The 14,841-nt window shown below is 50.5% G+C and overlaps 6 protein-coding genes across 6 annotated transcripts; 4 read left to right on the top strand and 2 right to left on the bottom strand.

Moving 5' to 3' along the window:
- Nucleotides 1-39: 39 nt before the first annotated feature.
- On the top strand, nucleotides 40-1,071 carry CDV56_106976 (GNAT family N-acetyltransferase; the record flags this gene model as incomplete). The annotated part of the gene is made up of 1 exon (XM_026760595.1): nucleotides 40-1,071. One exon carries the CDS (start codon nucleotides 40-42, stop codon nucleotides 1,069-1,071), a length of 1,032 nt encoding a protein of 343 aa, XP_026612743.1.
- A 442-nt stretch (nucleotides 1,072-1,513) lies between these two features.
- On the bottom strand, nucleotides 1,514-3,721 carry CDV56_106828 (putative metalloreductase transmembrane component; the record flags this gene model as incomplete). Its single annotated transcript, XM_026760447.1, has 1 exon — nucleotides 1,514-3,721. One exon carries the CDS (start codon nucleotides 3,719-3,721, stop codon nucleotides 1,514-1,516), a length of 2,208 nt encoding a protein of 735 aa, XP_026612742.1.
- A 3,690-nt stretch (nucleotides 3,722-7,411) lies between these two features.
- On the top strand, nucleotides 7,412-8,656 carry CDV56_106557 (3' exoribonuclease family protein; the record flags this gene model as incomplete). Its single annotated transcript, XM_026760176.1, has 1 exon — nucleotides 7,412-8,656. The coding sequence occupies one exon, from the start codon at nucleotides 7,412-7,414 to the stop codon at nucleotides 8,654-8,656; it is 1,245 nt and encodes a 414-aa protein (XP_026612741.1).
- Nucleotides 8,657-8,883: 227 nt separating this feature from the next.
- Nucleotides 8,884-10,764, bottom strand: CDV56_106413 (aspartic endopeptidase; the record flags this gene model as incomplete). Its single annotated transcript, XM_026760032.1, has 1 exon — nucleotides 8,884-10,764. The coding sequence occupies one exon, from the start codon at nucleotides 10,762-10,764 to the stop codon at nucleotides 8,884-8,886; it is 1,881 nt and encodes a 626-aa protein (XP_026612740.1).
- Nucleotides 10,765-11,067: 303 nt separating this feature from the next.
- Nucleotides 11,068-11,666, top strand: cyp1 (putative peptidyl prolyl cis-trans isomerase (CypC); the record flags this gene model as incomplete). The annotated part of the gene is made up of 3 exons (XM_026759982.1): nucleotides 11,068-11,100; nucleotides 11,152-11,193; nucleotides 11,256-11,666. 3 exons carry the CDS (start codon nucleotides 11,068-11,070, stop codon nucleotides 11,664-11,666), a joined length of 486 nt encoding a protein of 161 aa, XP_026612739.1.
- Nucleotides 11,667-12,719: 1,053 nt separating this feature from the next.
- On the top strand, nucleotides 12,720-14,625 carry CDV56_106172 (putative Rab geranylgeranyl transferase escort protein; the record flags this gene model as incomplete). The annotated part of the gene is made up of 4 exons (XM_026759791.1): nucleotides 12,720-12,793; nucleotides 12,853-12,971; nucleotides 13,039-14,070; nucleotides 14,276-14,625. The coding sequence occupies 4 exons, from the start codon at nucleotides 12,720-12,722 to the stop codon at nucleotides 14,623-14,625; spliced, it is 1,575 nt and encodes a 524-aa protein (XP_026612738.1).
- Between the last annotated feature and the right edge of the window lie 216 nt (nucleotides 14,626-14,841).

Here is a 14,841-nt window from a genome sequence, read left to right as displayed (position 1 = left end):
CCCCCGTCTTCCCCCTCCCCCAGACACAGCAGACCTCCAATGCAGCCTCCCTCACTAGTGCTTCCACAATCCTCGAGCTCTTCTGCTACACCAACTATAGCCTCTCGGCTCAAACCGCCAGCGGCGAGGGATCCCTCGTTTCAACCTCCCGCGTACCCTCATGCCATCTCCCCAGGCTACCAGACTCCCCATCCCCACATTACCATCGACCCGGTCAGCACCGCGCATATCCCCTCGTTGACTCGCATCACGGGTCTCCTCCTACCCATCCGCTATCCAAACTCATTCTACACGGCGACAATCACCGACCCCGTCATCGCATCAGTCTCACGCGTCGCGGTCTACCATGATCATCCCGTAGCCGCGGCACCGTCTACCACCCCGTCACCCGCCGCATCGAGCTTAGGAGCAAGTACAGGGACAGACAAAGTCATCGGCGGCATTAGATGCCGACTTGAACGCCTGCTCGCCACGGCCCTAGAGCCCGGAACGAGTTCTCATTCGCAGAAGCCGGAGCCAACGAATCTCTACATTCAGACTCTCCATCTGCTCTCCCCGTATCGGGGCTGTGGTGTTGCGGCCTCCCTGCTCAATGCTATACTTTTCGCTTCTCCGCCTTCGCCTTCATCCTCCTCATCCTTTGCTTCTTATAATGTATCAGAGCTGGTGAAACATTACAACATCCGCACTGTCACGGCGCATGTCCATGAAGCCAACGAGGAGGGTCTGAGGTGGTACATTGCCCGAGGATTTCAGGTAGAAGAGGGCCTGGTGGAGAACTACTACCGACGACTGAAGCCTTCTGGAGCGAGGATCGTCAAACTGGCTCTGCAATGGAATGATGATGGTGACTCAGACGGTACCGCTCAGAGCAGCTCAGAGCAGACTCGTCCCGCCCAGAATGATGCCAAGGGCGAGGACGAAGATGACGACTGGGAGAAAGTCGAGGCCGAGGATAGCGATGGCCCGGATGCCCATGGAGTTCGGCCGTTTACGGAGTCAAGGATCCTGGAGGCGGATGATGGTCCCACAAGGAAACGGAAGGCGGACGATGAGCCCCAGAGACATTGATCTGACACGTTCCTTTTCCGCAATCTCTTCCACTGCTTTCATTGCGTGTTTTTTTGTCCATGTTTTCAGCATTTGTTTGTTTTCCTTCTTGCCGTCCTGGATACCCTCCCCTTACGAGAACTGTTTTGACCGAGCTATAGACGCAGGCACAGAAGTTGGTTGCACACGCTGTAGATTGTCATGTGTGCTGGGAAGTACATATTTCGCATCGAATCTACACCAGAGCCGTTGTACAGAGCCTTATATTTCATGTTTCACGAAGAGCTGTATTTACACACGCACGCAACGATGTCAAAATGAATGTACAAGCAAGACTCGAATAGCGCGACGTCTCGAGAGATGCATCGCAAACACAATAAGAAGGAAACGCGGGTATCAACTTCGCTGCGTACAGCGGAGTATTTCGCTAATTGCAGTCATTAAAATGCCTCGTCCCATCTCGTCATATATTGTAGTTCTCGGCATGCAGGAAGATTTCATCTTTGCACGAATCCATCATCACCTGCTGCTGGAGCCGCGCCACGGTTTTCGTGGCCTCAATTCGCATGCTCGGAGGCCCACAGACAAAGACGCACGTACGGCGGCCAAATGTCTGCGAGTATTCCGTGAGTATGCGCGGGATATCTGGTCGGACATGGTCAATTCGCCAGCCATCCCTCCTTTGCAACGGAAGCGATGCAAATCGAGGCGTCGGTTTCTGCAGTATGGAGGGGGTGTTCGGAAATCCGAAGTCAAAGGGAACATTGGCAGGGCTGGTTTGCAAGCCGGGCAATGCCGTGCAATGCCGACTGCTGCTGACGGGAGAGGTGTAGATTCGGGGCAAGGAAGTGATGGCGTCTTCGTTTTCGCGACGCAGCTCTTTCTCGCGCTCGAGATCGCCGGCTGCTTCTTCGCGAATGTATGCCGAGTTTCGCTTGTCCAGGCCTGAAAGCATGTTGTATATCTTTTCCTGGACGATATCATGGCCAGGCTGCTGTCCGGAGTCGTCCTGCGTCGGTCCCGTCAAGAAGAAGTGGCAGTGTACCGTGTTGGGAGGCGCGTGTTCTCTGCAAATCCTCAATTCTTCTCGGAACCACTCGATGGCTTCTGGGCTTCTCAGAGCCCAGATTACACGAACCCTCTTCGTGACGGCTTTCCCGTCACGCATCTTCTTGATCAAATCCAACAGTTGGCTCGCAACCGCCGTGATACCACTTCCGCCAGCGAAGAAGATCACGTCGTCGAAGGCGGCCATCTCACGCCGCATCCCTCCGTAGGGACCTTCTAGGAACGCTGTCCACGTCTTGTACGGCCCATGTTCAAAGGCCTTCAAGAAAACTTTCCGTGTGAAGCCGCCAGAAGGACGGAAGACGAGGGCCAGGTCGCGATAGTTTTCCCCGTACTCTGACGGAAAATCATCACTACACAAGGACGCAATCGTGAAAGGATGTCGACCGAGAGGAGAAATGCCGGGCATGCGAAGATAAACGTATTGGCCTGGTTTCCATCGTATCCTGGTGGCAACGGTGACCTTGATGGCATTATGAGGGAGGATGGTCACTGCTGACTCTTCTCCTATCATGAAAGACATGCGAAAAGGGCTCGTCCAATTGAGATAGAAGAGTCGCACAGCATACGACATGACCCAGATGGAGATGGTGGCCCACAAATAGTTCCACGACGCCAAAAAGTTCTTACAGTGCCAGAAAAGCATGGCAACAAAGACGACCGAGACGGGCAGGTGGAGGAGCAAGAAGAGCTCGTACATCCAGCTTCGAAGCGCGGGAAGTGAATGGATACATAGGAATACCAGTGGCACCAGCGCAGCCAGACCTGTCCCGTAGACCCAAACGTGGCGCGGAAGGTATTGTTGGTACCATATGAGAGCCCCATCCTCCCAGATTGGCGTAACGAAGAATGGAATTGTGTGTACCAAGCTCAAGAACAGACACAGGTAGCCTGCCCAGCGATGAAGCACGTTAAGGCGTTCATGACCGAAACCAGTAAGCATGCTGATGAAATTGGCCCTGGTACTGAGCGCGACGATCCAGGGCACCATGGCTACGGCGATCATGCCGGCGCGAATGGCCAACGGTGGAGATCCAATGGCAATAGATGAGTAGTACAGCGGCTGCGGTACGAAAGAATATAGGGTAACGAAGACCAACGCTGCGAGCACGACAGCAGAAGCTCCTAGCGACGGGAAAACGATGCGCAGCTTCCCAATCCGCAGCACGGGGAGAGGCCGGTAGAATATCCATCGCAAGAAGGCAACTGTATTATTCAACGGGGCAATGGTTGAGATCGACGACTGCTGTTTCTTGACACCGGGTAGAGGGCCACGAGATGGAAAGAATTGTGTAGTGGAGCTGTCGGTGGCGGCACTTGGAAGCTCATACTCGTCCTGGGGAGAATTGCCCTCTGATGCGTCCGCCAGGTCTTCCTTGTACAATGCGATTCTCATTTTATCGCTCCAAACATGGTAGAACCGAATGATGGTTGCAAGAGCGAGCAGGACAACGGAGAAGTAGATCCAACCCAGGCCATATTTGCCCGATTGAGACCATGGGTCTCGTTGACGCTCTGCGACCTCAGCTGGGGTGGTAGAGGCTGTGGTAGGTATAATGATACGCTTCACCAGTGAAGCCACTATATCCCATTTTATCGGCATGGTGCGTTTCTTGTACGCAACGAATAACTTGGACCTGCCGAGAAGAGACGATCTGCTGTATGAATGACAGCCTCGCTAACCTAGATATCTTCCTTCCCTGGCACGTGGTGCTGTGACTCGATGAAAGGGGGGCATCGATGAGCAATTAGTGCATTCTGAATATCTTGATCGATGCGTGTAATTAGAAGATGACTACCAGTCAGGATCTGAAGTATAAATCGTACAGAGAGGAAAGAGGAAGATCTGCGACCAGCCCGGGAAATTGAAGGTGCAGATGTACATTGTATGAGAGAACTTTCACTTCAAGCGTGGGAAGAGGGGAAAGATGAGAGCTTACCGCTGCACAGATTATGGCCTTCTTGGCTCCATGTGTGATCCAACATACTTTCCAATGTTGGCGTGCATGATGTGATGAGAAAAGTTGCTTATCATTATGGTTAGTTTGGTATGTGATGAGGGGGAAACAAGCTCTTCTGTCAGAATCAGTTAGCGAGGAGAGACCATGGGAGTACTCTGAGTCGACAACATAACATACAGCCTAAGCTAAAGTGTGCATCTGCACAGCGGTCATCGCGTGGGGCAGAGAGTCCAGAACGTGTGCATTTTGATTGTCCTATCACATTTTGGAGAAAGTGTTGCAATACCACAGCCTTGATTTTCTTCCTCTGTTCTTCAAGCTAACCGGCAAAGAAACAACAAGTGAGATTGTCGGATTTAGCGCCAGCCATTGTGACTTTCCCCCAATCACACATCCAAAAGGCTAAGAAGACGGTGACGACGCCATCAAGGCCTGCATTAGCGGAGATTTATGCTGCATATGAATGATTCAGTCAACAAGCATAATCACTCATGAGTGGGCTAAATTCAATGTTGTCGGGCTTTGGTGATAGAGTGAGAATTGTGAGATGAGGCAGATAATGTTCCGAGGCATAGGTGCAGTGAGAGGAGACGAATATCGAATACTACTCTGTCCAGCAGTGATAACGAGAACCTTCGAAGCCTCAGTATTTTATTCTATATTTTCTGGTAAAGACAGTCAATCTCAAGATGGCCTGGCTGCCACCGAATCCCACAGTCCCAACACCAGTTCTGCCGACATAAGCAACCTGTCCACAGCGACAACCATTAGCCAACGTATGTACCACAAGGGGAAACGCCGGTGCTTACATCGCATGAATTTGCATCCCCCAGCTCGCTCTGTCGGCGCCTGGCAGTTCGGGCATGGTTTGGGAAGCTCATGGATCGTTCGACCGCTTGAAAGCTCCTCATTCGTCGAATCTAGCCGACCATGTGGCCTTCCAGAACTGTATCCGAGCCTGGCATCGCTCTCAGCTTCTCTTCGGGGTGTCCTTAGTCTGTTAAATCCTGGAAATAAACACCGAGCTTCTCTTCGGTCGTTTATCCGTATCTCCGACGTGTCGGGTCTCGGATTGACAAGCCGATCGTACTCCTCGCAGGTCAACCCTTCATGCCAAACTGTATCACGATGAATGAAGCAGGTTCGAGTGCCACAGGAACCGCAGACAACAATTGGATCCTCGAGTCCACCAGCATGTAGCTGTCCGTATCCGCAATCTGTCCTGACACATGGGACGAATTCAGCATCTTCTTCCAGGATTTGCCAAGTTCGCTTGGTATCATAGGCCTGGAAGGTTCGTCTGCTGGACCACCGTTGTACCTCCTCATCAGATAGCTGTTCAAGGCAGATTGGACATGACAGAAAAGTGGCGCCTGACGAGAGCTGTTTGTCTAGACTTCGACGAAGGCAGGTGAAGCAGATATGCATCCCGGGCAAGAATCCGTGATCGCAGCCAGCTGCAATGGGAGGCTGTGGGTAAAATCCATTTTCGAGGTCACCGAAGCAGACAACACATGTCAATAGTTGCTCATCTGAGGCATTTCTATCAAATCGAGGCTGCGGGCAAGGTGGTGGGCTGGGTGGTTCTTTGTGAAGCAGAGAAAGCACTGCGCCGGCTGTGGCCGCATCGCTCCAGCAGTTGATTTCATCATCAGCGTTCCATCTGATGGTGGATTGAAAAGAAGACGGGGTATCTCCACCATTGAGAAAAAGGCCGTCGTCCCTTCTTCTTTGCGCCAGAAAGTGATGTCGAGCATGGTCGTTCGGTGACAAGGGCGATATGACAGGCGAAACATCATTGCGGGTCAGATCGAAGGGGTTCTTCATGTATGTTGGCGAACAAGGGCTGACTAGGGCGTCTCTCGTACGCCGCTCCTCAGGCGAACCGCGAGAAGAATTTCCATACTTCGGACTTGCAGTAAAGCCGAGTTCATCTGGAGTTCGGTGCATTTCCCTGCTACACCACAATCTCATTATTGGTAGAACATACAGCAGTCATCCGTCATACTTTCTATACCCCGAAAGAGGTCCCATATGAATGTTAATAAGACTGGTTTAAAGCAGATCTTAAATGAAGGTCGATGAACTGTGCGCCCAACCCAGACCATGCGATGGGCCAAAAAATTGGCTCTTCCCGAAGAATACGAGACTGCGATACATCGTCAGGGCGCCACATGTACAAGATGTGCTCCTGATCTTGAAATTTGAACCAGTTCAACATCTGCATTTCGGGCGGGGAAGTAAAAATGGAAATCATGACCAGATCTTCGAGGGGTTTCGCCTAAGAAAAAAGGGTTGAACACGAGTCATATATCGATCAACACGAGAAGGTCGAAGAGCCATGAGCTCGCAACCTTAATAGTTGTTGATCCACTCAAATCAAACGACCCGAAAGCGTCGAAAAAAGGGCTTCTTCCGTGATGACCAGTGATTGCGCACTTCCCACGCTCATATCAATCATCTGCGTCGCTTCCTCTCTTCGACACCGAAAGCAGTAATAAGCTCAACCGACACACATAGAGATGTGCAGTTGGATACTCATGGTCTCCCAAGGTCAACCGCAAACTGCACTGGAGATCAATCTCAACCGAGTCGTTCGGGAACCAATGGGATCGACGGCTTCTCGTATTTATAATTAGAAGATAAAAGGACGATCTTTGACTTCAGACTCAGAGAGTGATGTTGGCTGAACCAATCTATCACAGTGCGCTAGAAAAGCGATATCGATTGCATCCTGAACTCTGGCCCCTTGAGCCAGTGTTCATTTGCATGGCTTCACGCGTTTAATTTCCCGTTTCATCCTTTCGGCCTTTGGCTTCGGATTTGACCTTGGCGTTTTGTCTGATGCAATTGCCAATTCAATGACATACACTGAGCAACCTCTAAATAACCATTATAATCCGCACCTCGTGCAAGCCAGATGTTGCAACAGAAGACTTGTCAGGGTGTTCGATCATTCGAATAATCTCGAAGGGTCATGAACTCCGGTTTCATTGTTGCTGATAACTCTTTAGACCCGAGCATCAGATGGATGAATAGAATAGATAGATTCGTATTCAAAGCACTGGAGTGTCAAACTTGTAGCATCTTAACGAGGTTGAAAGTATTTGTTGAACTCATTGCTCCTATAATCACCTGTCGTGGGCAACAGGCTCTCACCGCTTCCGCACCTGCAGCGGATTCTGCCGCATAAAAATAGGTAATTCAATGCTGCATTATTTTCTTCCCGCAGAACAAGCGACAAGTCAAAGAAGTCGACAGTCGGCTGCTCGTTGACTTACCTGCCAAATTCGGTTGTTATCCTTTACTAGACCTGAATCTCCCCAGTCCAGATGGCTCCCGCTGCAGCATCGACAGCTGCACCGTCAGCCCCGCCATCCCTCTCACTACCACCATCTCAATTCGCCCGGCTCCAACCCCACGCCTACCTCCTTGCCCATCTTTCACCTCCTCCATCAAGCAGTCAGCCTTCGATTCGAGCCAATGGCCGTTCTACCTCCCAGTTCCGCGTTACTTCGGCGAACACCGGCTCTTTGACGCATACGAACGGTAGTGCCGTGGTCAGAATTGGTGACACTGCAGCGGTCTGTGGGGTTCGCGCTGAGATTCTTCATACCGATGACATTGCCTCGTGGAGTGTCTCACGAGCATCGGTACCTACTTCTACGAACAAGCGGCGGAAATTAACCAATACCACTGAGAAGCCGACTGAGACAGCCAGCGATGACAACGATGACGAAGACGAAGACGACGAATCGCACATCCAAAACCTTAATTTGCTTGTGCCTAACCTTTCGCTCAGCACTGGCTGCGCACCTGGATTTATCCCGGGTGCTCCACCCTCGGCGCTGGCGCAGTCGCTCTCACATCAAATCCTAACACTCCTACACAGTACCCGCTTAGTCCGCGCAGAGGACCTGCGAATCTGGTATCAGTCGCCGAACTTGGGAGCAGAGGAATTGGAACGGCATAATGAGAGCGAGCAGATGGATGTGGATGCTCAAGATGGTGATGCGGGGGGTGTCAAGAGCAGAGAAATCAAAGCGTTCTGGGTGCTTTACATTGATGTGATGATCATCTCCCTAGCCGGCAATCCTTTTGATGCTGCCTGGGCCGCTGTATTGGCTGCACTTCGGGATACGAAATTGCCCAAGGCATGGTGGGACGTCGATAATGAGATGGTGGTGTGCTCGGAGGCGGTTTCTGAGGCGCACAAACTGTCTCTGCGAGGTATGCCTGTCGCCAGCTCGTTCTGTGTCTTCGAGGCAGATGCAGCTTCTGGATGGAGAAAAGTCGTTATTCCCGATGCTGAAGAAGAGAGGAAGATTGAAGAAAGTAACAGGAAAGGCATTCAGCGAAGGTGGATCCTCGCTGACCCCGATGGATATGAGGAGAGTTTGAGCCAGGAGAGGATTTGCATCGTGGTTGACAAAGAGAACGCGGGACAGGGGAAAACAGTGATTGTAAAAATGGAGAAGAACGGTGGATGGGCAGCGGACACTAGAGAGCTGAAGCAGCTGGTTGACATCTCCGCGCAACGATGGGATGATATGAAACGGATCCTTGATAGTTGCTGATTCGGGCGGGTTGACCTGAATATATCTTAACTTTAAGGGCGATGATGATACCATTTGAAATCTTTGAAGGACTTTTTGAAACAGATCATTCTACCTTACTTTCTACCTTCCCGTAGGATATGCATGCCGAGTTCGTCCGTCCCAACTCCACCTATCCCAACCGAATTGCAAAACGCAAATATCTCATGGAATCCGTTCGTAGCAATCAATCCCAAAAAAAAAAAAACCTAAGAGGCACTGACTTTGGCGACTCTAGGACTTCTTCGCTGTCTCTTTGCCGGTGGCTCATCATCGCGATTTGCTGCACTCGGGACGGACAAGCTCTCCTCGCTTGTGGGAGTCTCACCCCTGTTGGTTTGGGTTTTGTGTGATTCGGTCTTGCCCTTCCTGGGTAGCGAGATGGATATTGAAACTAAATCCAACTCCTTCCCCTCGTCTGCACCTTGCGATTTCTCATTTGGTCCTCTCTCCGCTTCCGCCGAGCTCTTGGTCTCCCCACTCTCCGACTTCTTCTCCTCTGTTTTTTCCGTGGCATTGTCAGGCGCTCCAGAGTATAATGCTTTGATATCGCCTGATAGGATTCGTAGAAAGAGACTCTTTGTGTTCTTAACTGGAGCTTCATCTTCCTTCTTTTTCTCCTTCTCATTTGTAGCCTCCTGTTCGCTTTCTTCGGCATCGGAGAATTCCCACATCTCGCGAAGTTCTCCTCTGAGGAGCGCAGTTCCCCACAGGAAAGAAAGCACTCCTGGAACTAAGTAAAGGAGAGCTGGTTGAGCATGGTTGGAGTATTGCATGGCCGCAAGGGTCGATATCATTCCGACAACGTATGCAATCAGGCTGGCCTTGAAATAAGGCTTGGGAAAGGACTTTGCGTCCCGATACGGGGGCTCTAGCTCATGTCCACGCGGTGCCACAGGCCAAGCCCAGAACCGTTCACCCCAGCCGCCAGTTGCAGACTGGTATTGGGGCTTGATGATCTCCGGCCCTTTGGGCTCGAGCCGCGCTTTTTCAATGCCCTTCTTCTTGTAGTAGAGAAACAGGTCAAATCGGAGCGCCAGTCCCACCATCATACCGGGAATGACAATGTCTCCCAGTCCCAGCATCGCCAAGGAAATGGCGTCCGGAGCTTCACCGGGAGCAGGTGGGCGGGGAAACAAGAGCTTAATTGGTACATCTAGCTTTGTAGCGACTGTCACCATCAACGGAGTGTAGAAAACAAAGTAGATATCATAGAAGAACAAAGAGCACAGAATAAGTGACCCAGTTTTGAATGTTGACGGCGACATGAACTGCAGCGCACCGTAACAGAAGCTGAACCCCAGAAAGTTCGTCAGCCACCATGGCTTCATCACAAATGCGAAGTACCCGACAGCAGACAGAGCCAGCAGCGCACTGATAACGTCCAGCAGGCCTACCAGACATTCGCCGTTGAAGAGGCCGCGCACGTGAGCCCGAAGCTTCACCCTCTGATACGCCACGTTGCGACACACCCAAAGACCCGCCACCAAGGCAGTAGGTAATGGAATCGAGCCGAAAATGCCTGGAAGGGGAGTATGGCGGAATTGTATCGACCCCTGGGTATCATCCTGCTGAGCGGCTATGAAAACTCGTTCTGACTGTTTCGCCTTCCAAGTCTTGCCAGCGTAGCGATATCGCCGCGGGAAAACAAAGGATCGCAAGACCAAAAGACTGTCTTTCAGGAATGCGACTGCAAAAAATAGGCCCATCTGAGAAAAGTAAAAGCTAAGAACCTTGTTCAATATGGCTGGGTCATCCAACCATTTGATGATCAAATACAGACCACCGAGAGTGAGACCGGCAGTCAAAGGGAACATCAGCGCATCAGTGGGCTCAAGGCCCTCCATCTTCTGTACGGTCCCCAGTCCTTCCTCGTCTTCTTCCTCATTGTCTGTTTCATTGTTATTCGTATCTTTCTTAAGAGGTTTGGCAGCGGATGAGGGTCTCGAAAGGGATGCATGAGCGCCAATGTAAATAGGAAAGAGAGCCGAAACGAGAAGATGTCCGTATGTCGGGAGGAAAGGTTTGATCTTCGTGTACTGATAGATGGCCTGCCCCAAGAGCTCCGCAAGTGGACTGACCTCATCCATGGCAACTGCGAGACTCAGGGTCACAGGTAGGAAAGTAGAGAAAGAGAAATAATCTTCAGCTTAAGTTGAGAATATTCATCTGGTTGCGCTGTGGTTGGAAATCAGTTCATAGCTGTAGGAGGCTGTGTTTATCAAAGAGTGACAAAAGTGTCGAAGCTCTGTGTTTCCCGATGATGATTGCCAAGACAAGCATCTCCATCCCCACCGCAGGATCAGTAGAAAGGTCACATACAACCTTCTGCTCTGTTGGAACCTCAATCTTGAAGATATTCGATTTCTTCCTTTGACCACTTTCAGGTAATAATGGCGACTGACGTGGTATTTGACACGAGTATGGTAGGACTACCCTGTGGCCACACAGCAATTGGCTCCTCTAACGTATTCTAGGGCTCGTTCACGGTAGAGCTTTACAACGAGCATGCGCCAAAGGTAAGCAAGGAACTTATCCTCCGACCTGGGCGCTCTTCACATGCTGATATATACATGACTAGACTTGCAGGAATTTCGCGACTCTTGCCCAACGAGGTTATTACAACAACGTAATTTTCCACCGCATTATCCCCAATTTCATGGTACAAACCGGAGATCCTACTGGTACCGGCAGAGGAGGCAGCTCAATCTACGGCGAGAAGTTTGAGGATGAAATCCATCCGGGTCTCAAGCACACAGGAGCTGGTGTCTTGAGCATGGCAAACAGTGGGCCCAACACCAACGGCAGCCAGTTCTTCATCACCCTTGCGCCTACACCGTGGTTAGATGGAAAGCACACAATTTTCGGTCGAGTAAAAAGCGGAATGCGAGTAATACAGCGAATGGGACTGGTCAAGACGAATACCGAGGATAGACCCGTCGATGAGGTCAAGATTATTCGCGCCAATGTCGTGGAAGAAGGCGAGGAGTGAGGTGAGCTGCAATGCGGTCTATCGCAGACGTATTTCAGGATTCGAGGCTATATGCACATGTCATCGCTATCTTCATCACACGCCTCTATCAGACGGAGCCTGGAGAAGGATACTCGAAGATAACAGCCTAAACCTCCAGTATGCGGGCTTGATGTACCGCTTGGCGTCGTGGTGACAAGAAACGCAGCAGTCGAAACGATGCGCCATGCCCGCTCAGGCAGGAGAATTTTGTACTGAAATTGCTACATGTATATGCCATCTGGCTACCTATTGGACAGCACAGAAATCTACAATATGACGATATGTATCACTACAAACGAACCGCTTCCATCAGATGTCTCCATCCGGAGCAGCAGATACAGAGTGATATAATCCGATCTACCACTCCCTGTAAGGACAAGACCAATGAAGGCTTGTCAGCATGAGACGAATCTGCTATGGTTGAGTGCAGAATGCCTGTGCAGAGCACCGGGGAGTGGTGTGGTAGAAGAAAAGAAGATTCTCTGCGTGCAATCTTTTAAAGGTGCTAAGGTAGCGAAGCTGTCTAACTTGATTTAGAATAGTCGGATCCTGACGTAGCTAGGCTCGGAGCTCAGAAGGCCAACGAAGTGAACGAACAAGATTTAGCAGATTATCTCGGATGAGAGAAATGACAGTACATAATGTTAGGCTGGAAAGGGATAGGTTCTATCAATGAGGAGGAAAGCAACCGAGCGGACATGAAGAATGAACATACGGGCAGAATGAGTCTTGAGTGTCTTTGAGTACGAAGAATATGGCCCGAGCTTCATCACGTGTCGCACTATCAGTGCGGGTCAGGACGGGAGTATTTCTGCGTGTCTCCTTCGCTTTCTATTTTTCTTGCTTAGAAGAACTTCCTTTCAAGGACGGATGAAAACTCCTACCGCATTCATGGGCAAGAGATTCCTGCTCGCGAGGAAGTGCTCCATTGCCTGCCACCCGACTTAAATGATAGTTGGGTTTGCTCATCGTACAGCATCACACTGAACCCTTTTTTCCAGCTCTGTACGCCTTGCAACTTCCATTCTCAGGATGGAGTCTTTGGCAGAAACGCCATGGGACGTAACAATCTCTGGTACAGGGCTGGCGCAGTCGCTTCTAGCATTGTGAGTCGGATAACGGCAACTGCTCCACTCGTTCTGTTGTTAACCTTATCATTCTGCAGGGCCCTCTCCCGGTCAGGCAAGAAGGTTCTTCACATTGACCGTAACCCGTATTATGGAGGCTCTGAGGCTGCATTCAGCCTTCAGGAAGCCGAGGACTGGGTTTCCCAAGTGAATCAAGGTAATTTGCGGCATTTCTGCCCTTGATATGTGCTACCTATTATTTGCTGACTGGTGTTATAAGCTAGAACCGAAGTCTTACCCCTTTGAAGACGCGTCCATCTTGAAGCCTCAGCAAACACGGGAGTGCAATGCTCAGCTAGCTTCGTCTCGAGCATATACACTTACGTTGTCACCACAACTGATTTATTGTCGATCTGCGTTGTTGCCCACGCTGGTGTCGTCGAAGGTCTACCGCCAGCTTGAATTTCAGGCCGTTGGAAGCTGGTGGATTTATAGACCTTCGAGCAACTTGACTTCTGAGAGTATTACGACTGTGAATGCATGCTCAGATTTGTATCGTGTGCCGAGTAGCCGCGAAGATGTTTTCGCCGACGATGTGATCAGCGTTAAATCGAAGCGAACACTGATGAGATTTCTCCGGCACATCGCCAAGCCTCAACAGGATGACGAAACCTCGTCGGAACAGGAGGATCTGACCGGCTCGTTCCCGGACTATCTCGCATCCAACTTTCAAGTCCCTGCCGAGCTTCACGATCCGCTTCTATCGCTTTCATTGGCCCAGAGTTCTCCCCACCAGACGTCAGCCGAATATGCGGTAACGCGCATCAAGAGGCACTTGACCTCTATCGGTGTCTTCGGTCCTGGATTTGGAAGCTTGGTCGCCAAATGGGGTGGAGGATCTGAGGTCTCTCAAGTAGGCTGCCGAGCTCTCGCAGTTGGGGGCGGGGTGTACGTCTTGGATTCTGGGATCGAGTCGGTCAGAAATGATCCCATTGAGCCTGACGATAGCGATGCCAGTCGTATAGAGGTTCAACTTGCCAATAATGAATCGATCAGAACTCGTTTTCTGGTTGGTTCGAACTGGGATCTTCCTGCAAATGTTTTGGACCCTCCTCGTTATGATAGGGTTTCCCGGTCAATCACGATTGTCTCTTCCTCTCTGGAAAATCTCTTTCCAGTTACTGCAGAAGGTGGCCCAATTCCTGTGTGTGCAGTTGTGGTTTTCCCAGGAACTCTTTTAGGTCAAAGAGAGGACTCGCCGCCAGTATATATTCTGGTTCACTCCAGCGAGACTGGCGAGTGTCCATCGGGACAAAGTAAGTTGCATTCCTCTTTCGTTCTTCTTACGCAACACTTCTCCTTGTATGCTCACATGATGACTTTCTTGAATACTTATCTACATTGCCTGTAATTGCATTGATGAGAACATAACCTCTGACAGCCTGAAAATGAGCATTTTGTCATTATGCTTTATATTCCACTCGTTGGCAATGACTGTGGCACGCCGCTGACGAATATCAGGTGTCTTGTACTCCAGTGTCTCCATATCTGGACCTCATGGCCAACCCCTTCTTGAAAGTGCTATACACAAACTCCTTCAATCCAGTGCAGATCCCGACGCAAAGACCTTGTGGTCCTTGCGTTTTACACAGTTGGGGCGCGCTAGCCAGGACGTTCGTGGTACCCATACAATCCAGAAAAGCTCGCTGTCGGCGAATATACTCTGCTTCCCGCCTCCTAGCCTTGATCTTGCCTTTGACGATGCGCTCATTGACACGGTGAAGGATGCGTGGAAGATGATCATGGGCGATCAAGCTTCAAATGACTTCATGAAATTTGAGGACCGGGAAGGTGCCTACGATGCTGATTGAGAAGCCTTACCTCAGATATTATGATAGAAATTTAGATTTAATTTTCTTGAGCATAAGAACAATCGTTGAATACACTTTACCCAAACTTTAATCGGCATCGCTTTTTGTGCCTTTGATTTGCATGAATTCCAGTCCACCGACGCCTCGTCTCCTGGGGGTTAAGGCCAGGAGAAGAGTCAACTGCCAGATGAAACGAACATTCCTCTTACTGACCCA

The sequence above is a fragment of the Aspergillus thermomutatus genome (assembly GCF_002237265.1).
Source record: "Aspergillus thermomutatus strain HMR AF 39 chromosome Unknown NODE_158, whole genome shotgun sequence".
NCBI classification, from domain to species: Eukaryota; Fungi; Ascomycota; class Eurotiomycetes; order Eurotiales; family Aspergillaceae; genus Aspergillus; species Aspergillus thermomutatus.
The sequence above is the reverse complement of the archived record's forward strand: the minus strand, read 5'-3'. Positions and strand labels throughout refer to the sequence as shown.